The sequence below is a fragment of the Capricornis sumatraensis genome, chromosome 1, assembly GCF_032405125.1.
Source record: "Capricornis sumatraensis isolate serow.1 chromosome 1, serow.2, whole genome shotgun sequence".
Classification (NCBI taxonomy): Eukaryota; Metazoa; Chordata; class Mammalia; order Artiodactyla; family Bovidae; genus Capricornis; species Capricornis sumatraensis.
In genome coordinates, this window is record NC_091069.1 from 60,096,353 (window position 1) to 60,122,609 (window position 26,257).

At 41.3% G+C, this 26,257-nt stretch overlaps 1 protein-coding gene across 1 annotated transcript; it reads left to right on the forward strand.

Annotated features, from left to right (window-relative positions):
- Positions 1-307: 307 nt before the first annotated feature.
- Positions 308-22,766, forward strand: CKAP2L (cytoskeleton associated protein 2 like). The gene is made up of 9 exons (XM_068985451.1): positions 308-338; positions 2,513-2,579; positions 5,484-5,535; positions 6,599-7,839; positions 11,032-11,239; positions 15,295-15,450; positions 19,442-19,505; positions 20,893-21,082; positions 22,496-22,766. The coding sequence occupies exons 1-9, from the start codon at positions 308-310 to the stop codon at positions 22,719-22,721; spliced, it is 2,235 nt and encodes a 744-aa protein (XP_068841552.1). The 3' UTR covers positions 22,722-22,766.
- Positions 22,767-26,257: the final 3,491 nt, after the last annotated feature.

Sequence of the window (26,257 nt, forward strand, 5' to 3'; positions counted from 1 at the left end):
AACTGAAAGCACAGCAACCCAGAAACCTCATCCTTAAAGGGGTGGGGAGGGTTCCGCCTCCTGCCCAACCAGCGGTCTTCAATGCCAACGGCCCCTTTCCCTGCACATTCTTCCAATCAAATGGCCCCAGGGTGGGGCTTGAAGTGTAGAGCCAACCGAAACGCATCAATTTCCTTTGGGCCCGCCCTTCCCTATTTCCGATTGGCAGGTTTCAAACCCACGGGACCCAATGAGAGCGGACGCAAGCGCGGCGCTCCGGCTTTCTCTCCAGGCGCGGCCTTTGAAGAAAAACTGTCGTTTGAGAATCATGGTGCGGCCTGGACTCTCCGCCGCCGCGGGTGAGTATGACTTCCAGCACCTGTGTCTTACGGGTGGGGACGAAGAGAGGACCCCGAGTGAGCGGAAGTGACCCGATCGCTTGCCTGCCTGCCTGTGTCTCCCCGTGGGCGTTTTTGGTTCTGCGGGGGCTGACCCAAGCCCACGCTCCAGGCCTCGGTGAGAAAACGGGGCTGGGGGGCTGGGAGGCTGTGCGCGGGGCCACGCCTCCCAGGCACCTTCCCAAAGAGTCCCGCAGCAGCTCTGCAAAAAGCTGTCATTGTCACCTCGTTTGGGTAAAGAACCGAGGGTCCTTGCCCGAGATCGCACAACCAGCGGAAACCCAAGCGCTCCTGCGGCCCAGATTTGGCTTCAGGCGGAGCCGGGGTGTGGCCCTCGGGGCTACGCCGCCCGCCCGAGCGGGCTGTGACAGCTGTCAAGGCGGATCTCACCCAGACGCGGAGGTCTTCTTGCAACACACGCAAGGAGGCTGATAGGTTAAATCTGCATCGATGCTGAGGGTCCTGGGCTCCCTGACTTTCCTAAATGTGTCTGGAGCCCTTTGTTGACTTTTTAAATATTCCTGCTCAGATACCTGTCACCTGCTCCAAAATGCACAGTGTTTTGTTAATTTCTGCAATAGTATCTGTTGACTGTTTCCCAGGGCCCAGGCACTGTCCTAGGCATTTTACACAACAGCCCTTAAAAATGGGCATTTCTGCCCCATTTTACCTGCTCAGCAACAGCAAGGTTTGCTACCTGGCTAGACATCATAGAACTGGGATTCTAGCCACATCTCTCAGCTCCATCAGCCCTCTCAACACAGCTGTCTCCTGGGGAAGGATCAGAACCAGATATCAAAACACAGGGCAACTCAGTTTAAATGAGGTTGAGTTGTTTTGCATCCCCTATAGCTGTTGTTTTTGTTTGGCCGATAAAGCATGTCTGACCCTTTGCGACCCCATGGACTGCAGCACGCCAAGCTTCCCTGTCCTTCACTGTCTCCTGGAGTTTGCTCAGACTCATGTCTGTTGAGTCAGTGTTGCCATCCAACCATCTCGTCCGTCCTCTGTCGTCCAGTTCTCCTGCCTTCAGTGTTTCCCAGCACCAGGGTCTTTTCCAATGAGTTGGTTCTTCACATCAGGTGACCAGAGTATTGGAGCTTCAGCTTCAGCATCAGTCCTTCCAGTGATTATTCAGGGTTGATTTCCCTTAGAATTGACTGGTTTGACCTCCTTGATGTCCAAGAGACTCCCAAGGGTCTTTTTCAGCACCACAACCATCTTAATTTTAGCGTTTTCCAATCGCCCGCTCCCCTCACTCAGTTCCTGCCTCTGGACTCCCATAGGTCTTTCTTTGACCCACTTTCATCACCACTACCTGGGTGAAACTTCTCGAAGAGAGAAATATTAACTTTTCATTCCCTCACAGGTGGCTTGCTTAGAAAGTCACTGTATGGATAGATGTTTGCGATGAACCTCCAGCCTACCCTATTTTGTCCTTAGTTCCAAAAGAAAGGGTTTGTGGGCAAAATTAATCATTCCTGTCAGAAGGGATTAATAAAACAAGCCCTGAGCTCACCAGCTCAGGTGGGCCAGTAATAGCATTTCTTCATGCAAAGTTTGATAGGTTGTAGCTGAGAACAGTGGCTATGAGCAAGGGCTCTGGGTTGAATAAACCTGGTTTCAAAATCTGGCTTTGTATACCATTTTGTTGTTGTTGTTTAATTGCTAAGGCATGTCGGACTCTTGCGACCCCATGGACTGTAGCCCGCCAGGCTCCTCTCTCCATAGGATTTCCCAGTCAAGAATACTGAAGTGAGTTGCCATTTCCTTCTCCCAGGGATCAAACCAGGATCTCCTGCATTGGCAGGCAGATTCTTTACTGCTTGAGCCACCAGGAAATTCCCTGTACAGCATTTATCCATGATTAAATTTCAGACTGTAAAATACCTTATTGGATTTTTGTGCAGATTAAAGGAAGTAATGTAAGTGTAAAGAGCTTAGCATAGAATGAGACATATAAATTTTATTGTCAATGTTGATGTGAACCTGGAGGCAAGTCTGTAGGGCTAGAGACTTTAAAACATTATGGTCCAACGCCAAAATCAATACAGAAAAGTGCCTTCTTTTAGAATATAAGTGAGCTTGTTAAAATCTTGAGCTAAAATTCTGTTGTTTGCTTGCCTGTTTTGCAGAAGAGCGGCAGAGAAAGCTGCAGGAGTACCTAGCAGCCAAGGGAAAACTGAAGTGCCAAAACACCAAGTGAGTCTACTTCCCACAGTTATGCAAGTTCTGTTGCCCTGGTTGCTAATGGCAATTTAAAGCTCTGCCAAAATATAGCCCTTTTGTTTGCAGTCTGCTCAGACTGCATTAGGATCCTAGGATTATTCAAAAAGGGCATTTTGGTGCAAGTGTGATAAAAATGTTGGCAAAGATTAAAGCATTATTATTCTGAGTCTCCCAAGGTGAGAGAGAAGGGTCTACAGTAGCATCTACAATGCAGGAAGCTTCTCCCATCTCTGCTTTGTTTGCTGGGAGAGGGATGGTCCTGGTCCTGGTGCTGCTTTCTAAAATGAAAACCAATTATGTAATCCATCCACTGTAAACTGCACATCCCTATCCTCTAGCCTGAGAGTGTGCTTGGGTCTTCCTCTTAGCACTGACTGTGGAGGTGAACAGAATATGACGGCCTCACTTTTCTCTTTTGTTGACATCTTGTCATCTCAATGGTGTCACCACGCTTACCTTAGCACTGATATGTTTTTTTCCCCAACGTGTTGCTAAATTTTTAGTTGAAAACAAATTTTTACAAAGTTAGCTTTCAACCTTTGTTTTAGCTTCTTTTTACTTTGAGTTTTTCATCTTGTTTATAGTTTCCCTTGCAGTGCCAGAGCTTTTAAGTTTAGTTAGGTCCCATTTGTTTATTTTTATTTCCATTACTTCAGGAGGTGGGTCAAAAAGGCTCTTGTTGAAATTTATGTCAAAGATTATTCTGCCTGTGTTTTCCTCGAAGAGTTTATTAGTTTCTCACCTTAAATTTAGATCTTTAATCCAGTTTGAGTTTCTTCTTTTTCTTTTTTTGGCTGAGCCATATGGCATATGGGATCTTGGTTCCCCCAACCAGGAATCGTACTCATGCCCCCAGCATTGGAAGCGCAGAGTTTTAACCAGTGGACCGCCAAGGAAGTCCCTTTGAGTTTATTTTTTGTGTAGTGTTAGGAAGTGTTCTAATTTCATTCTTTTACATGTAGTTGTCCAGTTTTCCCAGTACCACTTATTAAAGAGGCTGTCTTTTCTCCATTGTATATTCTTGCCTTCTTTTACTTTGAGTTTTTACTTGACTTGATTTCCTTGATTAAATAAATAAACTTAATTCATTTATTCAACAATTTACTCAATACCTGTAATGTATCAATCACTCTTGGTTCTAGAGATAAGGTGCTTACCAAAACAAAGCAGTCCCTGTCCTCCTGGGATGTGCATCCAAGACCAGAGAAACAAACATCAAGTCTTCATCAAAGTTCCTGTTTGGCAGTTTATTTTTTATTTTTTTTTTTTTTCTGAACCCCCCATCCACATCCCTCCCCATCCCATCCCTCAGGGTCATCCCAGTGCACCAGCCCTGAGCACTCTGTCTCATGCATCAAACCTGGATTGGCGATTTGTTTCACATATGATAATATACATATTTCAATGCTATTCTCTCAAATTATCCCACCCTCGCCTTCTCTTACAGCGTCCAAAAGACTGTTCGATACACCTGTGTCTCTTTTGCTGTCTCTCATATAGGGTCATTGTTACCATCTTTCTAAATTCCATATATATGTATTAGTATACTGATTGGTGTTTTTCTTTCTGACTTACTTCACTCTATAATAGGCCTCAGTTTCATCCACCTCATTAGAACTGATTCAAATGTATTCTTTTTAATGGCTGAGTAATATCCCATTATGTATATGTACCTCAGCTTTCTTTTTTTTTTTTTTTTTTTTTTATTAAATTTTAAAATCTTTAATTCTTACATGTGTTCCCAAACATGAAACCCCCTCCCACCTCCCTCCCCATAACATCTCTGTGGGTGATCCCCATGCACCAGCCCCAAGCATGCTGTATCCTGCGTCAGACATAGACTGGCGATTCAATTCTTACATGATAGTATACATGATAGAATGCCATTCTCCCAAATCATCCCGCCCTCTCCCTCTCTCTCTGAGTCCAAAAGTCCGTTATACACAGCTGTGTCTTTTTTCCTGTCTTGCATACAGGGTCATCATTGCCATCTTTCTAAATTCCATATATATGTGTTAGTATACTGTATTGGTGTTTTTCTTTCTGGCTTACTTCACTCTGTATAATTGGCTCCAGTTTCATCCATCTCATCAGAACTGATTCAAATGAATTCTTTTTAACGGCTGAGTAATACTCCATTGTGTACATGTACCAAAGCTTTCTTATCCATTCATCTGCTGATGGACATCTAGGTTGTTTCCATGTCCTGGCTATTATCTGTTTGGCAGTTTATGATCCGTGAAGTTTAAATCTAAATTCTCCTCTACTTTTCTTTTTTTTCATTTTTTTAAGTTTTCTGTCTCACTAGCTGCTTTTCATGTGTACCTCTATGTTTTTTTGTTTATATCGCTTTCCTCACCTACAAATTAACTAGTTGAAGACACTTAAAAAACAAACAAGTTTTTTTTAAGTTGAAGTATAGCTGATTTAATACAAATGAATTTATTTGCGAAACAGACTCATAGAAAACAAACACGCGTTTTAAAGAAGTACTTATTTGGCATTGAATCTCTAGTGCCTGGCACATTGCAGTGTTCAGGGAATGATGTTTAAATGAGTAAGACTATGCAGATATGAATAAAACATATTTTATTAATATTGTTAGAACGTTGTATCTATGTATAGCACATCTATGAAAGGATCACAGAAAAAAATAGGTAAGAGTGGTCATGGTCGCCAAGGAGTGGAATAGTAGGACTAAGGAAAGGTTGATAAGGAAACTTTTTATTAATTATAATTGTTGAATTTTTTAACCACATGGAAATTCTAATGATTTAAAATTATAACCATAATAATTTTTAATATTTTTAATCACTGTACTCCCAAGCCTTGCTGATTCTTCTGTACTAAGAATTAATCTTATTTCATCTTTTTTAGGCCTTACCTAAAAGCCAAGAATAATTGCCCAAATCCTCCACCTTCTAAATCTGTAAGTAGAAATTAGTCTTTGCCCTTAATGCCAGGTGGGTCTGGTTACACATTCACGAAACTTACATAGTAATTATTCATCATATTACCAAACCAAAAACAGAAAGTCGTAGCTCTAGCACTGACATGTCTCTCCCTAGATAGTCAATAAATCTCTGACAAATTCTCCTCTCTAAGTAATTGCTTTCAGTGTGGATACTGTAGCATCCTCAGTGGCCTGTTCCTGTTATTTACCATATTAATTCTAAACACCCCTCCCTAGTTTTCAGTTTTCTGCTACCTAGTCCTCCCTTTCTTACCCAAAATTAAGTCACATGACTGAAGTATTTACTTATGAATAATGTAGAATCTAACCTTAAAACTCTGTCCTATCTTCACAGATATGACTTACTTTCTACTGAGATTTTTGATGCTTATTCAGAGCTGTCTCAAAGTATCTCAGGCCTGCCAGCATCTCCCACCACTCCATACCACTAATCTCCAGGATGAGAGAGTGTTCCTTGAGTGACACTCTGACCTTTCAAAGGCAGTGTTGTTTTAAGAGAATTAGTGTAGCAATAGAAAGTACAAGGAAGGGACTTCCCTGGTGATCCAGTGGTTAAGACTCCACACTTCCACTGCTGGGTACACAAGTTTGATGCCTAGTCAGGGAACTAAGATCCCACTTGCCTCTCATTGCAACCAAAACAAAAAAAAAAAAAAAAGAAAGAAAGAAAGTATGAGGAGGAACTCAGGAGGTACCCTAACATAAGTTTATTATGTTTGTATCTTTCCGGAATTCCAGGAAGGATACTTCACTGGGACATAGTGAGCACTCAGCAAGTACTTGTTTGTTAAAAAGCAATTTTTGTGTGTTCACTGCATCTCTGCAGAATTCTGTTAGAATTCTATTAATTCTAATATATTTCTAATAGGAACTCAAGTTATAAAAGTCATCTATTAGTGAATCTTTGTTTTGTCAGGATCAATTTTCTTAAGTTATCAAAAAAATAACTAGTTGGTTTTTTTTTTACTTTAAAAACAATGGACTAATGTTTTTACCTTTAATTTATTTATCTTTTTAGACTATTGGACCCAAAAAGGATGTTACCAACCATGTTGCCTTGCCTGTCAAAACTACAAGATCCATCAGCATTAAACTGCCATCCAGACCTGCCAACATCACCAGGTCCCAGAGGCCAAAGTTGGAGCCACCAAAACTAGACAAAAGGCTCACTTCAGAAAGTGTTTCTTCTAACCCAAACGGTAAGCCTCCTGGCAATAGTCAACAGCTGCATGGATTTGGATCGTCCACTGCTGGAGAACAGACAAGAGAAACCATGGGATCACTTAATGTACAGAAACTGAAAACTGCAAAGCAGCAGGTAACAGATCAAAAAACTGCTAAAGGTGCAGACCCTGTGGACAATACCCATGTGGAAAATGAATCCCTGGGTGGCTGTCTAAAAGAGATGAATAAAGAGAACTTGCCCCAAGACTTACCAGACTCAGAAAGGAAGCCAAATCCTGAATCCTGGACCGTAAACAAGCCCCAAACTAATCAAACCAAAAGCAGTTTGGCTCCTACTAGAGAAGTCTTGGGCAAAAGTTCAGTGAACAGTGCTGCTCTGAAAGAGAGAGTTATTAAACCATTTGTTGAAGAAACACAAATCAGGGTTCCACCAGGCAAGTCTCAGAAACTCTCTAGAGGAGCAGACCTTATAAGAGCAGGGGGAAAACCCCCCAAGGCCCTCCCTTCTCACTTTGTCCAGACACTTAATAGGACTCAAGCCACAAAGAAAACAGTGGTTAAGGACATAAAGTCTATAAAGGTTAATAGAAGTAAGTATGAAAGACCAAATGAAACGAAGTTACAGTCATACACTGTTACTGAGCAGAAAGTAAAACACAGCAAACCCAGTACACATCCCAGTGTGCTTCAAGGAGGATGTAACCACAGACATCCAAACATTAAGCAAGATCTTAAACCTACTCAGGCTTGTTGTAGACCTCAGACATCGCATGCACTGCAGAAATCAAAAGCCATAAGCCAACGGCCAAATTTGACTGTTGGCAGCTTTAACTCCGTCATTCCAACCACCCCTAGCATAAGAGCAAATGGAGCCACTGGGAATAAATGCAACAACAGCTGTCAACAAAGAGCACGGACTCTGGACTCCAAGTTCAAAAGCGCTCCTCCCCAGAACTGTTTTCTAAACAAGACAGCTCCCCGGACTCAAGCTGGTGGCCCAACCGTAAGTGGAAGAGAAGTCCCGAATGGGGCCCAAACTAATCCATGTAAGAAGATCGCAGCAGAGGATCGAAGGTACTTTATTTTAATTCCAGAGTTTTGCAAATTAAGATGGCTGGGCAAATTGACTATCAGGAGTGCTAAAGTCAGGAAATGGGTCATAAATAATGGCTCCTGGGTCATTTTTAGCTATAACTCTTAAAACTTCAAAGCAAATATTAAGACTTGATAGAACTGGGTGGAGATTGTTCTCTGTAATCTTCTGTACGCTTGAAATAATTTATTTTTTCTTTTTCTTTTTCTTTTTTTTTTAAAGAAATTCAAGCAAAATAGTTAACCAAGAAGTAGGGGTTGCAGAGGTAGACGATTCATGCAGGAAGTGCCTGACAGGACGGAACAGAGGCAGGGTGGGAGGAGCCAGAGCAGTGAACTTGCATAGATAGGAAGTGCAGAGATGGTAATCCCTCATCAAGCCAACTAGTGTGTAAAGCCAGAAAGGTTACCAGGGAAGAAGGAGCAGGAAACTTCTATGAGTCTGAGCAGGCCAGGTTTTGGAAAGTAAACTGAAGCAGAGAGAAGTAAGCAGTTCACATAGAGTTCAGATGGTAGAAATCAGGACCTCAGGCATTAACATAGGTGATGCTTGAAACTGAGCCAAAGGACTTCATACACTTTCTGCACAGGACCATATATAGTCTCACGATGCGGTGAACATCCCAGAAGCACCTCAGTACACTTGGTTGAAGTAGAAAATAAGGAGATTCCTGACAAGGGCGAAAGGACCACCTAAAATAAGATGGTAGCTAAAAAGGTGTAGCAGAGTGAAGTGAGGGCAGGATTTATTTTCTAATACAGCCCTGAACACAACTGACAAGCTCTCTTCCCCCTGAAGAAACAGAAAATAAACAACTGGATTCAGGGTGAGGTGATTGAGAGAGGGAGGCCGGGATGATTTTTTTAGATAGAGGGGTCAGGGAAGGTACTTTCAACAGTGACAACTGGGCTGGGAAAAGGACAGTAACAGGAAGAAAGACAAGTCTTAACAGAGAGAAAACTGAATGCAAAGACCTGGAGCTGGTGAACAAGGAGGCCAGGCTCCCTACCCTGGAGCTCCAGTCTAGACCACGTAACCTACAGTGTAAGATAGTCTGATTACAATTGGCCGGCACTGATGACCAAAAGAGGAGGCGTCTGTAGAGGGAACAGATCTGCACTCATCCCTAGAGTGTTCCTTCAGCACCTACCATGTGTCAGGCACTGAGAGATACAGTGGTGTGCGCACAGTCACAGTCTACTCTTAGGGAACGGTTTTTTTCTGGTGTGTATATGGAAAGTACTGGAATAATAAATCTGTGGCTTTCAAGTCCTGGGAATGAGTTGACTTTAGAAAAGGCAAGTTCTAAGAGCGTTAATAGTTGTTGATTTTCTGGCAAAAGCAAAATGATAAGGACAGCAAACAGATCCGTGATTGCTGGGAACTGGACATGGGTGGCATGGCTGACCACCAAGAAACATCAGGGAATCTTTAAGGGTGTTATATCTTGATTGTAGTCATGGTGACATGATATTCATGCATTTGTCGACATGCACAGAACTGTGTGCCAGAAAAGGTGAATTTTACAGTAATTAAACACTTAATGTGTTCCAAACACCATGGTAGGCACTAAGCCATCCAAGGTTTCCATCTTCACAGACCTTGCATTCCAGTGCAGAAGATATTAATAGAAAATCAACACATTGATTAAATAAGATTAATTACAGAAAATTACCCCTTCAAGGAGGTATCATTTGAGTAGAGGACCAAAGATTGATAATACAAGGCCCTGAGACAGGAATGAGCTTGGGTCAGGTTACTGGAAGGAAGCCAGGGCTCCTGGGTGGCAGGGATTGAGCAGGAGAGCGGTGAGACGTGAGTCTGGAGTAGGCAGGGGGCACGTTGCTCTGCACCTCTGGTCATGGAGAACATTTTGAATTTTACACCAAGAGCCATGAGAAGTTCCTGGCAGTGACTCTGGTTTATGGTGTAAAGATCACCAGCAGCTGTGCACAGGATAAATTTGAAAAGGATTAGAGTGGAAGCAAGGAGGTGACTTAGGAGGCTTGCTGCAGCATTCCAGGCAGAAGGTGATGGTGCACTGGACCAAGAATGGTAGCAGTAGAGACAGAAGCAGTACTGACTATACGATGATGTGTCAGATGTGAGGAAAGAAAGGACTGCTCACGACAACTCCTAGTTTTAGGCCCTAGCAGCTGGGTAAGTTGGGAGAGTATTTACCAATGTAGGGAAGGCTTTTGGGGAAAAGATTTAGAGATGAAAAGAGCTTTTTTTTGGACGATACTAAATTTTAAATACCTGCCAGATATCAAGTAACAGATATCAGTTAGGCAGAGGGATTTGCAAAGTTTGGGGCCCTAGGGAATGATCTGGGCTGAAATGTACATTTGTGAGTCATAAAAGTGTAGTTGTGATTTAGAGAAGCTGAAGAGCCTACACGCAGATGCTTGGGTCCTCATGTTTTGGTGCCACCCCCAACAGTCGTCTGTGGACTGCCTCAGAGCAGGAGTGCAGAGTGGGAACGGTATGGGAAAGGTATGGCCTAGGACTTGGTGCCGTCAGAGACTAGCTACCTAAGAAAAGAGCCCTGAAATTATCGCCCTTGTTAGGGGAAGCAGGGGTCCTATGTCATGGAGAGGGTTAAGGAACTTGGCCAAGTGGGTCACTTTGAGTGGCCAAGATCCTACTGAGTGCAGAATATAGGTTTGGTTCATCTGATTGAATGGCAGATAGAGAGCTTATGAGAAGAGAAATGGAGTGCTGAGTTAGTGATCTCGAAGATGGAGGGATGTCTTAAGAAAGCAACTGTCAGAAGTAGTATACAGGTGAAATAAAAATGTTCAGGGAATAATATTGAAGAATAATCAGGGAATTATTGAGATAGAGAAGGACTCGGAAGCCTGGCATGCTGCAGTCTGGGTCACGAAGAGTCAGACGTGACTTAGCAACTGAATAACAATCAGGAAATTAAGGAATTTGAAGATGGAGATGCTAACCACATGTTGTAATCCTAGTACTCCATCTGGCATCTACCTTCTGAAGGGTGGGAGCAACCAGTGCCTCCGAAGCAAATAGTAAATTGTTTTTAAAACATTCTCCCGACTTTGCAGTTGAAGGTGTGCAGTGCTAATCTATGCTCGTCGTACTTTAGAATCTTAACCATGTACCGGAAAAAAACCCTAAACCCGTTCCCTGTTTTAATTGTATAACAGGAAACAATTAGAAGAATGGCGGAAATCTAAGGGGAAAATCTATAAACGGCCTCCTATGGAGCTTAAAACAAAAAGAAAAATAATAGAGGAAATGAATATTTCATTTTGGAAGAGTATGGAAAAAGAAGAGGAAGAAAAGAAAGCACAACTTGAACTGTCCAATAAAATTAACAACACTCTGACAGAATGTCTGCAGCTCATTGAAAGGGTGAGTGAGAACGATAATCTTCCAAAGCTTTGCCAAGTCTTAAGGTTTTTAAACACTTTTCTTAAGTATAGTTTCGGGGAGACAACCTCTGTCTAAGCAGAAATTTAGCTACTCCTTTGAATAGGGAGGAATGATAGTAATAATAATAATGATACATACTTAAATAATGGCTCCTGGTATGCCAGGTACTGTTCTAAGCACTTCACTTATATTATCTCATACAATTATCATAACAACTATTACTATATTCACTTTATAAATGAAGCTAAGGCCCAGAGAAGTTGGGAAATTAACCCAAGCAGTCTGGATCCAGAATGATCCAAAAGGAACTTTGCCTTCTTTGTGTATCAAGGTCCAAAGAGTTCACATTTGACATTTGGAGGTAAAGCTATAGTCAAAAGGCAAGGCCTAGCCTCCAAATTTAGCTTTGGTCTTATCCTTCAGGTTTGACTAGGTAATGTTTCATATCAGTTAAGAGTCAAGTCAGGAAAACAGAAACACAAGTAATCTCAGTAGAAAGAATGTAATATGAAGATCACTTTCACAGTGTCTTATGTGAGTTTCCTAGAAGCAGACCCTAAGAGAATTTGTGTGGAAGTAGTTTACTAGGAAGAGGCTCCAAGGGACAACTGGGAGGGGAGTTGGGGATGTGGGACCAGGAGGGGAAAGAGGGCAGGCAAGGCGTGGTCTCAAGGAGAGTTCATGGAGGGTCGCTGCGGCACTGTCCCACCCGGGAGGTCCAGAGACAGTGCCGGTCTCATCTCTCAGAGCTGTCCTGATCGGGGCAAGGAAACTGTGGCATTAGTCATTCCATGGTCATTGAGTAATGGCTGCCCTTGGGGGTCAAAAATGCCCAGTCCCTTCTGACTCTATGGACACATTACAAAAAGGCACAGATGCTGCCTGTAAAGTACTTTGTGAGCCTGTGTGCACAGAAATGATAAAAGAATCACAAAGGAGATAAGGGGTGCCACACACAGAACTGACAGAAGAAATGAATCTCAGGTAACAGTGGCAATAACTGCAGAAAGCAGCTAGCAGCATCCGCTGGGTCTAGGGGAACAAAGAGAGGCTGGGGATGTCAGAACCTAGAAGCTGGGAGAGACAAACCCTGGTGTAAGTGGGACTCCAGCTCTAAGGATGCTGGTGCCACAGGAGCTGCAGGAGGGTCCTTATGGGGCTGGGATTCAGACCTGGAGAAAAGGATGCTAACTATCCGGTTGGGGCTTTTGCCTCTTAAGGAGCACAGTGAGGCAGGATCCGTGCATGCCAGTGTAAAACAGGTAGAGGCTAGAACCAACTGCTGCTTCCAGAGTGAAGGACCGTTATGGGGGTGATGAAAGCAAATGAGAAAGAGGAAGTCCCCTCTCCAGCCTGCAGCCTTCCTCTACTGCCCCACACTGGCTGAGCCCATCAAGGAACTGCTGTCAAAACAGAAAGTGATTTATAGACTTACAGAATTCTGTACAACAAAGCAGAAGATAAAAGGTGGGTTTAGAGCTAAGACACCGAAGCTCAATAACTAACACATTCTCATTTGTTGCTAGTTTGATATTTCCATTTTGAGATCTTCAACCCAGAAGTTACCTTAGAAGAGTATCTTTTAACTTCCAGACATGTCGTTGGTTTTGTTGGTGTCTGGTTTTTTTGTTTGTTTTTGTTTTTCTGGCTACCTATCTGTCAGTTTTTTAATTTTACTGCATTGTGGTTGGTGAATGTAGCCTGTGTGTGTTCTGCTTGATGAAATTTGTTGAAATTTTTTTTCTGATCTTAATGTCTGATCAGCCTTGGTGAATATTCCAGAAGTGTTTGAAAAGTACATGTATTCTCTGTTGAATAGAAAATTCTACATGGATATCCATTAGATCAAACTTAGAAATTTTAAATAGCACAATTATTTTTTTGTTCATTTACTTGCTTTTTTTTTTTTTGCTCTCTGAAAAAAATATACCAAAATCTTTTACTGGCACTGTGATTTCATAATGTCACTTTGTCCTTCTATCAATGTTTACTTTCTATTTTTCAAAGTTACATTGTTAAGTGCATAAAGATTCATGACTTGCTCTGATTTTTCTTTTGTCTGATATTAACCTTGCCACACCTGCTTTGTTGTTGTTACAATTTGTCTGATAAATCTTTCCCTATCTCTCTATTTTTAAAGGTATGTCTCATATAAATACATAGTTTAATTTCTCTTAACAAAATACGGAAAATTCTCTGCTTTTAAAAAGTGCATTTAGCCCATGTACATTTATTGTAATTACATATATGTTTAACTTTATTTCTGCCATTTTATTTAGTAACTCAATTTACATGCAGTATTTTTTGGTTTATTTTTCTTCATGCCTTTGTTTGATCCAGCTTTCATTTCATAAAGAAAGTATATAAATTGAAATCACAAAAGAAAGTGCTAAGTATGAGTTCAAACATGGTGTGCAATTATATATCATATTCTTCTTGTGGCTATTTTTGTTTCAAGTCTTCCGGTTGAATTCTAAAGTTCATTCACTAATAACTTTATGGTTTTTGAATGGTAAACTTTCTGAGTTGTTATGCTTCTAAAAATGTCATCATTTCATCCTCATGTTGGATTCATAGTTTGGGGGAAATTTCTAAATTCAGATGGTTTTTCCTGGAATATGAAACAGTAGTTTCATTTTCTTGCTTGCATCTGGAATTGTTGATTTATTAAAATCTCGTGTCAATCTCTCATTCCTCTGTAGGTAATCTTGTTTTTTTTCCCCTCTCTGGAAGAATTTAAGATTTTCTTTTCATCCTTGGTTTTCTAAGTATGGGTCTTTTTCCATCCATCTTGCTTAGCTCTCTGGGGACCTTGCAGTCTGAACATTTGTCTCTCTGTTCAGTCCTTGGGAATTTTCTTCTATAACTGCAATGCATATTCAGCTTTGTTCTTTCTCTGTGTCTTTGAAGAAATTCTATTACATGGATGTTGGAATATATCCAATATAGATGTATCTAATAAATATATCCAATGTAGAGTATAGATGTGTCCTCCAGAACTCTTTTATATACTTCATTTCTTTGTTCTGTTTCACTGGGTTCTGGAAGAATTCCACAGCTGGATTTTCAGCTCACTGATTCAACAGTGCCACTGTTCTGCCCATCTATTGATTCTTTTTCATAACATTGATTCTAGTTTTATGATGGTAGTATTTTATCACTCTGAAGGTATTGACTACAACACTCTTAAAATTTATTCCTCTTTGCGCCCTCAGCTCTTGCACCAGTGTTCATTCTTCTGGTGGTTGAGTTTTATGCCTCTTTCATGCAGTGTCGGTTTCCTCAGACATTAGTGATTCTTGCCTGTGATCTTACCCCTGTGTCTTTCCCATCTCAGGAAGAGTAGGAGGTGCCACTTGGTTCAGTGTGCCACTGCCTGGATTTCTGAGCATAGTAGCTCCCATTTTCCTTCTAGTCCATGTCACTGCGCTGTTCTTGGTACAAGGCAGAAAGGGTCCAAACCTATGAAGCCATTATAAAGTTCCTTTGCATGTGATTTAACCTTCTTTATATATACCTGCAAAGAGTTGGACACGACTGAATGACTGACACACACACACACACACACACACATATACGTTCATGGATCCCCAACACATACACATGTACATCCATGACCCTTTCACACCTATGCATCCTTATGCTTCTGTTAGTTAAGCAGAAATTCTGGTCACTATTCACTGTTCATGTTATTATGACTATGTAAAAAATACATGGAAGGTGGATTACTCTAGGGTTTGGTTTGGTTTTGGTTTTGCATAAACAGGTAGAACAATTTCTTACTTTGAGCTATGATAAACATTTTTCTATTTGGTCTCTTAACTCTTAAAATTTAATGATCAGTGCAAAAACTCTTCGAAACTATTTAAATAGGTTCATTTTATTATATAAACTACTTCAGTAAAATTGAATATTTTTAATTAAAAAAAAAATACTTATCACACTGATTTCTGCATACCTGCTATGGTAAGTATTAGGAGATGTGAAAATAACAGCAAGTAACAATTACCTCCGGGTACTTTTCTTTTTTTCAGGGTGTACTTTCTAATGAAGTATTTGCCATTTTGTCCAGTATTCCTAAGGCTGAAAAATTTGCTAAATTTTGGATCTGCAAAGCAAAGTTGTTGGCAAGCAAAGGCACCTTTGATGTTATTGGGCTCTACGAAGAGGCCATTAGAAGTGGGGCCACAGTAAGTATCTGTCTTGAATGGGTGACTTCTTAAAACTCCTCTTTCATATGAGTTCTCTGTTGTTTGCAAAATGGCAGTTATATAATATAATGTTAAATGTTCTAATTTATTTCATAAAGTTATATGCAAAATATGAAGTACATTATGTCCTTTGTGAACATTTTAATTTAAATATTTATTTTCTAGAAAATAGTGTCACATGTAAACAAATAGAGTCACTTTCTTGTCAAGTGAATTAGTTCAGTTGCTCAGTCATGTCCGACTCTTTGCAACCCCATGAATCACAGCACACCAGGCCTCCCTCTCCATCACCAACTCCCGGAGTCTACCCAAACCCATGTCCATTGAATCCATGATGCCATCCAGCCATCTCATCCTCTGTCATCCCCTTCTCCTCCTGGCCCCAATCCTTCCCAGCATTAGGGTCTTTTCCAATGAGTCAACTCTTCGCATGAGGTAGCCAAACTATTGGAGTTTCATCTTCAACATCAGTCCTTCCAATGAACACCCAGAACTGATCTCCTTTAGGATGGACTGGTTGGATCTCCTTGCAGTCCAAGGGACTCTCAAGAGTCTTCTCTTAACACCACAGTTCAAAAGCATCAATTCTTTGGAGCTCAGCTTTCTTCACTGTCCAACTCTCACATCCATACATGACTACTGGAAAAACCATAGCCTTGACTAGATGGACCTTTGTTGGCAAAGTAATGTCTCTGCTTTTGAATATGCTGTCTAGGTTGGTCATAACTTTCCTTCCAAGGAGTAAGCATCTTTTAATGTTATGGCTGCAGTCACCATCTGCAGTGATTTTGGAGCCCAAAAAAATAAAGTCTGACACTGTTTCCACTGTTTCCCCATCTATTTGCCATGAAGTGATGGGACCAAATGCCATGATTGTAATTTCCTGAATGTTGAGCTTTAAGCCAACTTTTTCACTCTCCTCTTTCACTTTCATCAAGAGGCTTTTTAGTTCCTCTTCACTTTCTGCCATAGGGTGGTGTCAAGTGAATATGTCTCACTTAAAATTCATTGCAGAAATGTACACTTATGGAAAGCAATAGCATAGAAAATTATAGTATAACATCAATATCCAATACTTAGAAATTCATACCTCACCATAAAGAACCTAAAAAAATATTAAACCCAATACATCAATATCCATAGATCATTCAGAGCCATTTCATGAAATAACTTGTAATTCTAAAACCTAGTAAAACCACTGTCTCTATAGAATTTAACAAAGACTCCATCAAATAGTTTTAAAACTGTTTTCCCCATAATATCACTTTCTATGTCATTGTATGTTCTACCATACCTTTTCCATGATTATTCAAAATCAGAGTTTTACATGGTCATAGTTTAAATAAATAGTTTGATAAAGCCTATACCATAAGGCCTATTTCCTTCCCCTCCCATTTCCCACTGACAGCAAACTGAGTATTTTGTTACCTTGATAATTTCAGATAATGTGCTAATATTATTACTTCTTGATTTTTCTCTTTAGACATGATTTGTAGACTTCCAGTTCTGTAGGATGAGGATCTAACCCTCTTTTTCACACACACCTTCACAGATCCTCAGCACACACACACAGACACCCCATCACCCCCGTAGACTTCACTGTCCTCCATATTTTCATTAGAATCAGACAGACATTCTGATCACTGTCCAGTGCTCACATTGTCATAAATAGGTGAGAAATATACTCTGATCCATGTAGTACATGCTATGGTTACTTTGCCTTTTAAGTATAGTTTTCTAATTTTCCTGCAATTATTTTCTTGGTTTCCCTTTGCTTAGTATTTCCAAACTCTTCTATAATTATCTATACTTTTCAATACTTTCAAAACATTACATTCTGTTGATGTCTTTTCCTCAGGTTATTCTTCTTTTTGGGGGGAGGGGTGCTATGCTAGGTCTTCACTGCTGCACTGCCGGGCTGTCTCTGGTTGCGGTGAGTGGCCACTGGTGGTTCTTCACCCCCATCTTTATCAGCTGTCATTCTGGGATCTCCTCTCACCAGAACTATCAAGTTACCTTTTCTTCCTGCACTGCCTGATTCTTCTCCAATGCTTTTTCTTCTCTCATCTCCTTTTTTTTGAAGTAAGAGTTGGGTGTTTGGTTGGTTGTATTCTCTATTGTTCATTAGAGGCTTTACTCAGATGCTGGTGAAACTGGACCGTTTGTATGTGTATGAAGTGGGTTTTAAAACCTTATTAAAAACTGGTCACAGATGAGGCTTTACCACAGAGTGGCTGAGATCTGGCTGAGTCAGCTGATTGAGGAACCCCCAGTTTCAGTACCTTCTGATCTTTCCTCTAAGGCTTGTCATATTCTCTGAAGAAGGCTCATTTATCCTCCTTCCCAAGAACCAGGAACCAGGCTACCAGTTCCCCTTTATTGGAGAAAAGGGAGCTGGGAGTCTCAACCTTCAGCATGGAAACTCATTTATCCCTTTTTCAGCAGACACTCCCACCCTCAGTCTTGCATGATATCATCCAGAGACTTGGAGCATATGTGCCTGGTGCTCTGTTGGGATGAAGGCGGGTGGGACACAGCTACCAGTCTGCATGGAGTTCAGGGATGCAGGGTGGATTTGGAGGTCTGATGGTTTTATTGACTGATTGGCCAACCACCATCTTTGGGGATCTTCCCTGACCAGGGATGGAATCCAGGCCTGGCAATGAAAACACCAAGTCCTAATCCCTGGACTGCCAGGCAATTCCCAGGTGTGACTGCTTTTTGACAGATGCTCTAGAGCCCTCCAGCAATTCCTGAGCCTTTCAGAGGCTTTGGGGTTGAATCAGATTCTTTCTCAGCTAAACTGCCAGCATAGAATTTGACTCTTTCGTTGGTCAAGCTGGTTACCTCTTCCTTCTACATTCTTATTGCTATTTCTTCTATTCTCTGTGGCTATTGCCTCCTTTTAACCCCCTTTTAAAATCATTTCAGAAGAGTTTCAAGAGGGATTAGGCATATTTGCATACTCAATCTATCATCTTTAACCAGAAGCTTGTGAAAATATATACTTAATGAGTGTTTTATATAATTAAGATGCTTTGCCATGTATTCTGTACATTTATTCCCATTTCCTTAAGCATTTAGCTCTTAAGCATTTTAGCTTTTGTAAAAATGTATAGACAGCTTTGCTTTTATGCTGTTTTCAGTTTATATCTGTTATTTATTTGATACAGGGTCCCAGATCAGGAAGACCAGCCACCAAATACTGTGTTCCTATGAGAAAGTACAGTTCGTTAGTGATGTTCTGTTTCATGGCATCGTTTACATACTTTAAAAAGGAAGGGGAGAAGAAAAGGAAGACTATCTCAGATAATTTTATCAGAAAATTACTTTTCTGTGATAGCTTTTAGTTTAATGTTTTTTATATTACCAAATAAAAGAATTAAAGGAAAAGCTGGGGGGAAATTGTCTCAAATGCTAACTAAAGGTTATATTTAAATGATGGGATTATGGGTAGTTTTCCCTTTTAACTTTGACCTATTGTTCAGTTGTCTTTATAGACATATATGACTTTCACGATAAAAACAAAAATTCAGTTAAGACAACACTGAAAATATATATCAGATTTTCTGTATAGCTTAGTTATAGATCTTTGGATTAGAGTCTTTATATGGGAATATGTCTTTGATGGGATCATGTCAGTCAATAAAAAACCTAATTGGATTTAAAGAAATTTAAAAAAATAAAAATAAAAATAAAAATTTTATTACAGACAACGTTCCATAAATTCATCTCTTCATTAAAGTCAAGCATGCCAGCATTTAACCAATATTTTTTCTCTTCCTTTATTTTTCCTGTAAAGCTACAACTGAAGCCTTTTAAATGTTACTTATAGCTAGACAAGAGATTTAAAAGGGAAACATTCTTGTTATAAAAAGTCTATTTGATGTTAAACACCATCATAAATTCCTTGGATCATTTTTTCCATGAATGTTTTTAATATACCATTCGTGTATTTTCTTCCTTCTAGCCAATCCAAGAGTTGCGGGAAGTTGTCCTTAATATTTTGCAAGACCGAAACAGAACCACAGAAGGTACTGCTATTTTGTATTTAAATTTATTCCCTCTAGCTACTCAAGTAAAGGTCACTGAGGAACACATATAGGGAAAGAAGAATTTTAAGTTCCCTGAAATGCCTCTCGCTTCTTGGTTTCCCTGGTATGGACCTTTCAGCTTTCATCATCAGCTGATTGATTTCTGTTATTACAAGTAAATATACTGCTCCAACACCAAACAAAGGTTTCCACCAGAGCATCCTAGACCAGGGTGACTTGCTTCCCTGGAGAGAAGACAAGAGTGAGACTGAGCCAGAGAGGAGAGGTGCTTTAGTTTAAGTTATGTGTTTAGTTGTTACATGCCCACCAACCCGGATACATCCAAATTCATGGTCTACCTTTAAAACATAGCCATCTCAGGAATCATTTCACATAGTTCACCGTTGCTGTCATTGGCCAAAACCTTTAGAGAACTCTTCTATGAAAAATGTGCCAAATAAAGCGAGTGGCACATTATGTATAATTATATTTGTGATATGAACAGGGTTAGGAGGAAGACACCCTGAGAAAATAAAATGGATTACTTTTATAATCTTAAAAGGTGACAAATCTTTTTCCGCTAAGAGTAGATTGAACTTTGGGGAACAATCAAGCCATGTGGAATTATAGCCAACTAACCCATTACTTTTAGGAATAAGGTTGTAGTATATACATACTCAATGGTACTCTTACTGAGAACGATGCTATAATTCAGATATTTGTTTATAATTTATGGCACTGTTCTTTAAACAATTAAAAAAGAGAGAGAGAGACAGGAATTCATGCCTTTTCCACATGTTGGCCTCTCTTGGGGTCTCAGCCTCCAGCCAGAGTATATCTATCTGTCTCAGTCAAATTTCCTTCCCTTCGTTTTGGTTGCTATGCTGGTTAGACTATGATGCACATTGTGTTAACACAAGACATTTACATCTACATCCAAGGTGAGAGCCATATGGTCATCCCTGGGTTGGAGGGGATCAGAAGGTCAAGTGGGTTAACCCTAATGAGTTAGGAGAATTGACCCAAGGTATGAAATGAGGGTAAGAGGCCAATGGTTAGTCACTAGGGGAGCTCCCTCAAGAGTGAATAAGAGACTGGGGATGTATTCAGAATGTTGAAAGGGTAGCAGGGATCCATTCTCACAGGCCCAAAGGTTGTGTGGAGGACTGGTTAGGAGAAGGCTTAATGCAGCAGGGTGTTACTACAAAGCTTAGTGGGAAAAACTAGTTGTAAGTCCCACTCCAAATCAGTTACTCTTTATTTAGCATGTGGAATCCGTAAGGATCACTAAGAAGTCATGGAGATATTCCTGTTTGACTTTATTGATTTTTTTTTTTAGCTTCAGTATTAAATTGCTAAGTCTTTCCTTTTGACCTTATATACATAGGAATTACCTCTAACTCCTTAGTTGCTGAAACTAATATAACATCAGTAGAAGAGCTGGCCAAGAAGACGGAATCTGGGGCATCTTGCCTTTTCCCAAAAGAGAGCGAACAGATGTCAGTAACACCCCAAATAACAAAGTCAGAACAGGATGGTCATCCCGGTATCAAATTACAGATCGCCCCAATCCCTCGGTAAGCACACTGTAAAGCTTTTGTGTTCACAGGTCTAAATTAAGTCCAATTGTCAGCTTCTCCTCCAAAGATCCAGAATACCAGCACATTAGTGACATGAATACTTCCTGCCTCATATGAGGACTAGGTGATCTAATCGATCTCTGGTGTTAAGGGAAAGGGGGAGGGGAGGGGTGGACCCCATGCCAGGGAGACAGTCCTTTCTCTGTACACACCCCCACCTCCCCAGACACAGCACCTCCAAGGAGATCTGACCTTCCTGTGAGCAAGGAGCTGCCAGACTCAGGAGGACTGTTGGAGTGGAGTCACCCCTTCCTCCTGAAATCAGTCCTCCCCCTTCACCCTCATTTGTCCTCCAATGGCAGATCCCATCCACCTTTCCTGGGGGTCAGGAGTGGGGTGCTGCACTAATTGCTAAGCAAGGGCAACCTCAGGAGCTATGGGAAGGAATGGGCCGTGGATAGCCTGTAAGAACAAGGAGGGCGGTCAGGACTGTACTAGTTAGAGGCTGCTCATGTCTCAAGTGTCTGGTTTTGAAACAAGTGGAAGTTTAAGACAGAATCCATAATAATTTAAGGAACTGTGTCAGGGTATCAATGTCATTGTTCATGCTCTTGAAAGGAAAATTTCAAACAAAAGCACCAAGACCACAGTTCTTTGTCTTACTTTCCTGGGGAGCAACGGCTGGGCTTCTTCCACTCTAAACACCTATCTCAGATGTGTCATTTCCCCACTATACTCCGCTCATGGGTGGGTGAAGTTAAGCTGCTGATGTGAAAGCCACCTCTCACTGGCTCAGGAATTTTTAGGAGCATTTTCAGCAGACTGGCCATGAGTTTTATAAGACTAATGTAATCTGTGATTTTGTATCCTGTGGCCAGGATTCATTCCGTGGAAAGTCTCTGCAGCTTATCTTTCAGGCTATTACAGGAATGCATTAAAGCCCTTACCAGGAAGATGCCCACTTTGCACCAGTCTCCATCTGTGGTTTGGTCTACCATCTTAAAAGATGTTTTTGGATTTTACTGTCAAAGCTAGAAAGTGTCTTTGAATTCTTTAGTCCAGCCTTTTTTCGTGTTAGGCCCAATTTCCCCAAAGGATGTCAACTCTGTGGAAGTTTATGGAATAAACAAACACCAACTGCCAAGTAGCTGACTTCAAACAAAACCACACTTAGCACTTCATTCAATGAAATCCCTCTGCTGACACCATCTGAGAACAGATGGTGGAGTCCACACAGTTCATTCTAACACTCAGGGGACGTCCATCTTAGGATGAGAGCTGCCCTAGACATATCTCTTGTATCAGCCAACATTGAAATTCTCTCATGTTTTATTAGAGAACGAGAAGAAAATAATAAGTAGAATTTTGAAAGGAGTTACAGGGTTTTAAATGCACCTCTTGCTCTCTTAGGATAAATGGGATGCCAGAGGTGCAGGACATGAAGCTGATCACACCTGTGAGGCGTTCAGCCAGGATCGAACGAGCCGTGTCCCGCTACCCGGAAATGCTGCAGGAACACGACCTTGTGGTGGCTTCTCTAAACGAGCTCTTAGAAGTGGAAGAGACCGAGTACTTTATATTCCGCAAAAATGAGGCTTTGCCTGTAACGTTAGGGTTTCAAGTCTCTGAATCATAATTTCTCAGTGCTTTCTTTTTTAAGAGACATTTCAGAGCCTCCATGAGACAAGAAATGCACTTACCCAGGAGACCTGGGAGAGACTACAATGGAAAGGCATTGTGGATGCAGGCCATGGGCCCCTGGAACTTGAAAAGTAATTCACCGGGACCGACTCTCAAATTTTATATCCCTGCAGGAAAGGCTGGTTTATTTAAGACTGGAGTTGGCCACAGTTTTACAGCATACATAAATTTCCAACTTTTGAAAATTAGTTTATCACACAAGTACAGAAAATTTTTGAATTTTATTGACCTACCTTAATCCCACCATAGTTACTTTTTATATCAGGAGGTCAGATCCACAATACAATAAACTTTACTTCCTGCATCCACCCTGGCAGAGAGGGCAGGTCCTCGCAGCCTGAAAGCCCTGAGCATAGACACTGGCCTTCCCCACTTAGATGGAATGTAACCCACCATCTGGTCAAATGCCCTCATTTAGCTGATGAGTTTACGCCAGCCATTCCTTGGCTCAGAGATCACAAATGACTTCTGTGTAATCTTTGACTTCCCTCACAGATCCCTGGAGATGAGGGGTAATTCCCATCCTCTCTGTGTCTGGTTTCCTGTAATGATACACAATCCTGAATTGGGGTGGTCATTAAGCTTTTTATGTTCAAAACCTAGTTTGCATTTATTATTCAGAAATGCTTCAGATAAAAGCAAAAGGGAGTAGCAGAGAGCAGTAGGGAGAGGACCCTTGCCTCTTCAGTTCTATGCTCTCTAGGGGACACTGGCCTGAGAAGACCACCTAAGCCCCAGAGACTCCCTATTTGCCTTTCCCAATCAGAATCACTGTGTAAATATAATGTATAGAAGGACCTAGTCGATGTATTTTAGATTTGTTTTCTTAATATTTATATTATCTTTAAAAAAATTAACCTTTGTTCACTCCTGCTTATTTATCTTATTTATTACAGAAAACTGTGATGGTAGCTTGACCTAGAGAATTAAGGGTGTGTCTGTGGAAACAGTGGTTTCCCAGATAGCTCAGTGGTAAAGAATCTCCCTGACAAGTAGGAGACTTGGGTTCTATCCCTGAGTCAAGACGATCTCCTGGAGGAAGAAATGGCAACTCACTCCAATATTCTTGCCTGGGAAATCCCATGGACAATGGAGCCTGGCAGGCTATAGTCCATGGGGACCCAAACGGTCAGACACAACTTAGCGACTGAACAACTTCAACTGGGATACACCAGTAGGCCTCACGGGGAACACCCACTACCCTGGAGAACTCATCTTGATCTGACCCCTAACCTCACCCAGGATGCGGATGTTCCCACTGTGAGGCAAGCAGAGCCATCTCTAAGATTTATAAAAACAAGATTCATAAAACTGAGCTATAAAACTCTGAAGCTAATAGACTAACTCTCAATGAGAAATAGACTGTCACCACAACGAAAATGCAGGAATCCATGCAGCCAGCTCTTTCCTCCCCTGATAGACAGACTCACTTGATCTGTGAGGCCAAATAATGCTTAGAAGGCACAGAAGCTGAAAATGGGACTGGGAGAAATCAAATATTCAAAATCAGTGGACAACAAGAGTTAACCACATCCCTCCTGGTTCTCAAAAGAGCAACTTCACCATTGCCAGTTCTTAGCAGGATGTCTCGGTACCATTCTGGGTTCTGACAATGCAGGATGAATTATTGGCATCTAATAATGTGTAGTTTTCAAACTGACAAATTAGAGGTTTTAAACAGCCTGATTAGACTAAGTAGCATCTTCAAGATCTAAAAGGATGTGGAAATGATAGTGGATGGTACAGCAGCTGCAGAAAACTACACCCTGAATCTGAAGCTCTTTGTAGGTTCTCAGTAACCCTGTTGTTCAGTAAATAACTGTTCCTAGAAACCAGAGCAGGCGGGAAGGAAAGAAGGCAGGCTGGAAATCACTTGGCAGGAAGACTCACAGGGAATTGTAGTGGAGATACAGGCTTTAAACAGAATTAAGTCTAATGTGTAGGGACAACTTAGGAGAGGGGAGTGTGAATATTGAAGATAAATAAGGAGGGTTATGTGCTGACATCAGGTGCAGAATGCCTGGGAACCAGAAGACAAGGAAGGGAGAAGGTATGACGGTAATTACTGTTTACTAGGTACCAGTTGCTCCTACTATAAAAGACATCCACTGTGCCTGCCGGGCATGAAGTCCTAATAAGAACACCCTAGGGACTTCCCTGGTGGTCCAGCAGTTAAGACTCCACATTCCCAATACAGAGGTCCCGGGTTTGATCCCTGTTTAGGGAATTAGATCCTACATACCACAACTAAGACCTGGAGCAACCAAATAAAAATAGATAACTATCTTTTAAAAAGAGCACCCTAATTTCCTGAGGACCACCTGTTTCCTGCGCACAGTCTGTAGCTTAAGAGAAATGGACTACCCACCAGAGCATATGACCCAGGTCAGGCCGACCAGCACCCAGTATCTCTTGGCTAATAACGTTGACTGGATGATGGGGTTGTGTCTCACACAAAACCAGTGAGACTTTTCCTGTAGAGTTACCAAAGAAATAGGATGGGAATCTGTAAATCTACTAAACCCATGGGGAAAAAAACCTACCTGAGAATGGCACCAAAATGGAATAAGCCTGAGAGCTGGAGAAAGTGTGGTGACATCCAGTGACATCATTTGATCTCCGGGCTAAAGCCCAGAGCCAGCCAAACCCTGTACTTTCCAATATGAGACAAGTGATTCTCTTTTTTGTTTTTTAATTGGAGAAGGCAATGGCAACCCACTCCAGTACTCTTCCCTGGCAAATCTCATGGATGAAGGAGGCTGGTAGGCTGTAGTCCATGGGGTCGCTAGGAGTCAGACACGACTGAGCAACTTCACTTTCACATTTCACTTTCCACTTTCATGCATTGGAGAAGGAAATGGCAACCCACTCCAGTGTTCTTGCCTGGAGAATCTCAGGGACAGAGGAGCCCGGTGGCCTGCTGTCTCTGGGGTCACACAGAGTAAGACACGACTGAAGTAACTTAGCAGCATCAGTAGCAGCAGCAGGCGAAAGCTAACAGAGTTTTGCCAAGAGAATGCACTGGTCATAGCAAACACTCTATTCCAACACCACAAGAGAAGACTCTACACATGGACATCACCAGATGGCCAACACTGAAATCAGACTGATTATATTCTTTGCAGCCAAAGATGGAGAAGCTCTATATAGTCAGAAAAAACAAGACCGGGAGCTGACTGTGGCTCAGATCATGAACTCCTTATTGCCAAATTCAGACTTAAATTGAAGAAAGTGGGGAAAACCACTAGACCATTCAGGTATGACCTAACTCAAATCCCTTATGATTATACAGTGGAAGTGAGAAATTTAAGGGACTAGATTTGATAGAGGGCCTGATGAACTGTGGATGGAGGTTTGTGACATTGTACAGGACTCAGGGATCAAGACCAAGAAAAAGAAATGCAAAATGGCTGTCCGAGGAAGCCTTACAAATAGCTGTGAAAAGAAGAAAAGCCAAAAGCAAAGGAGAAA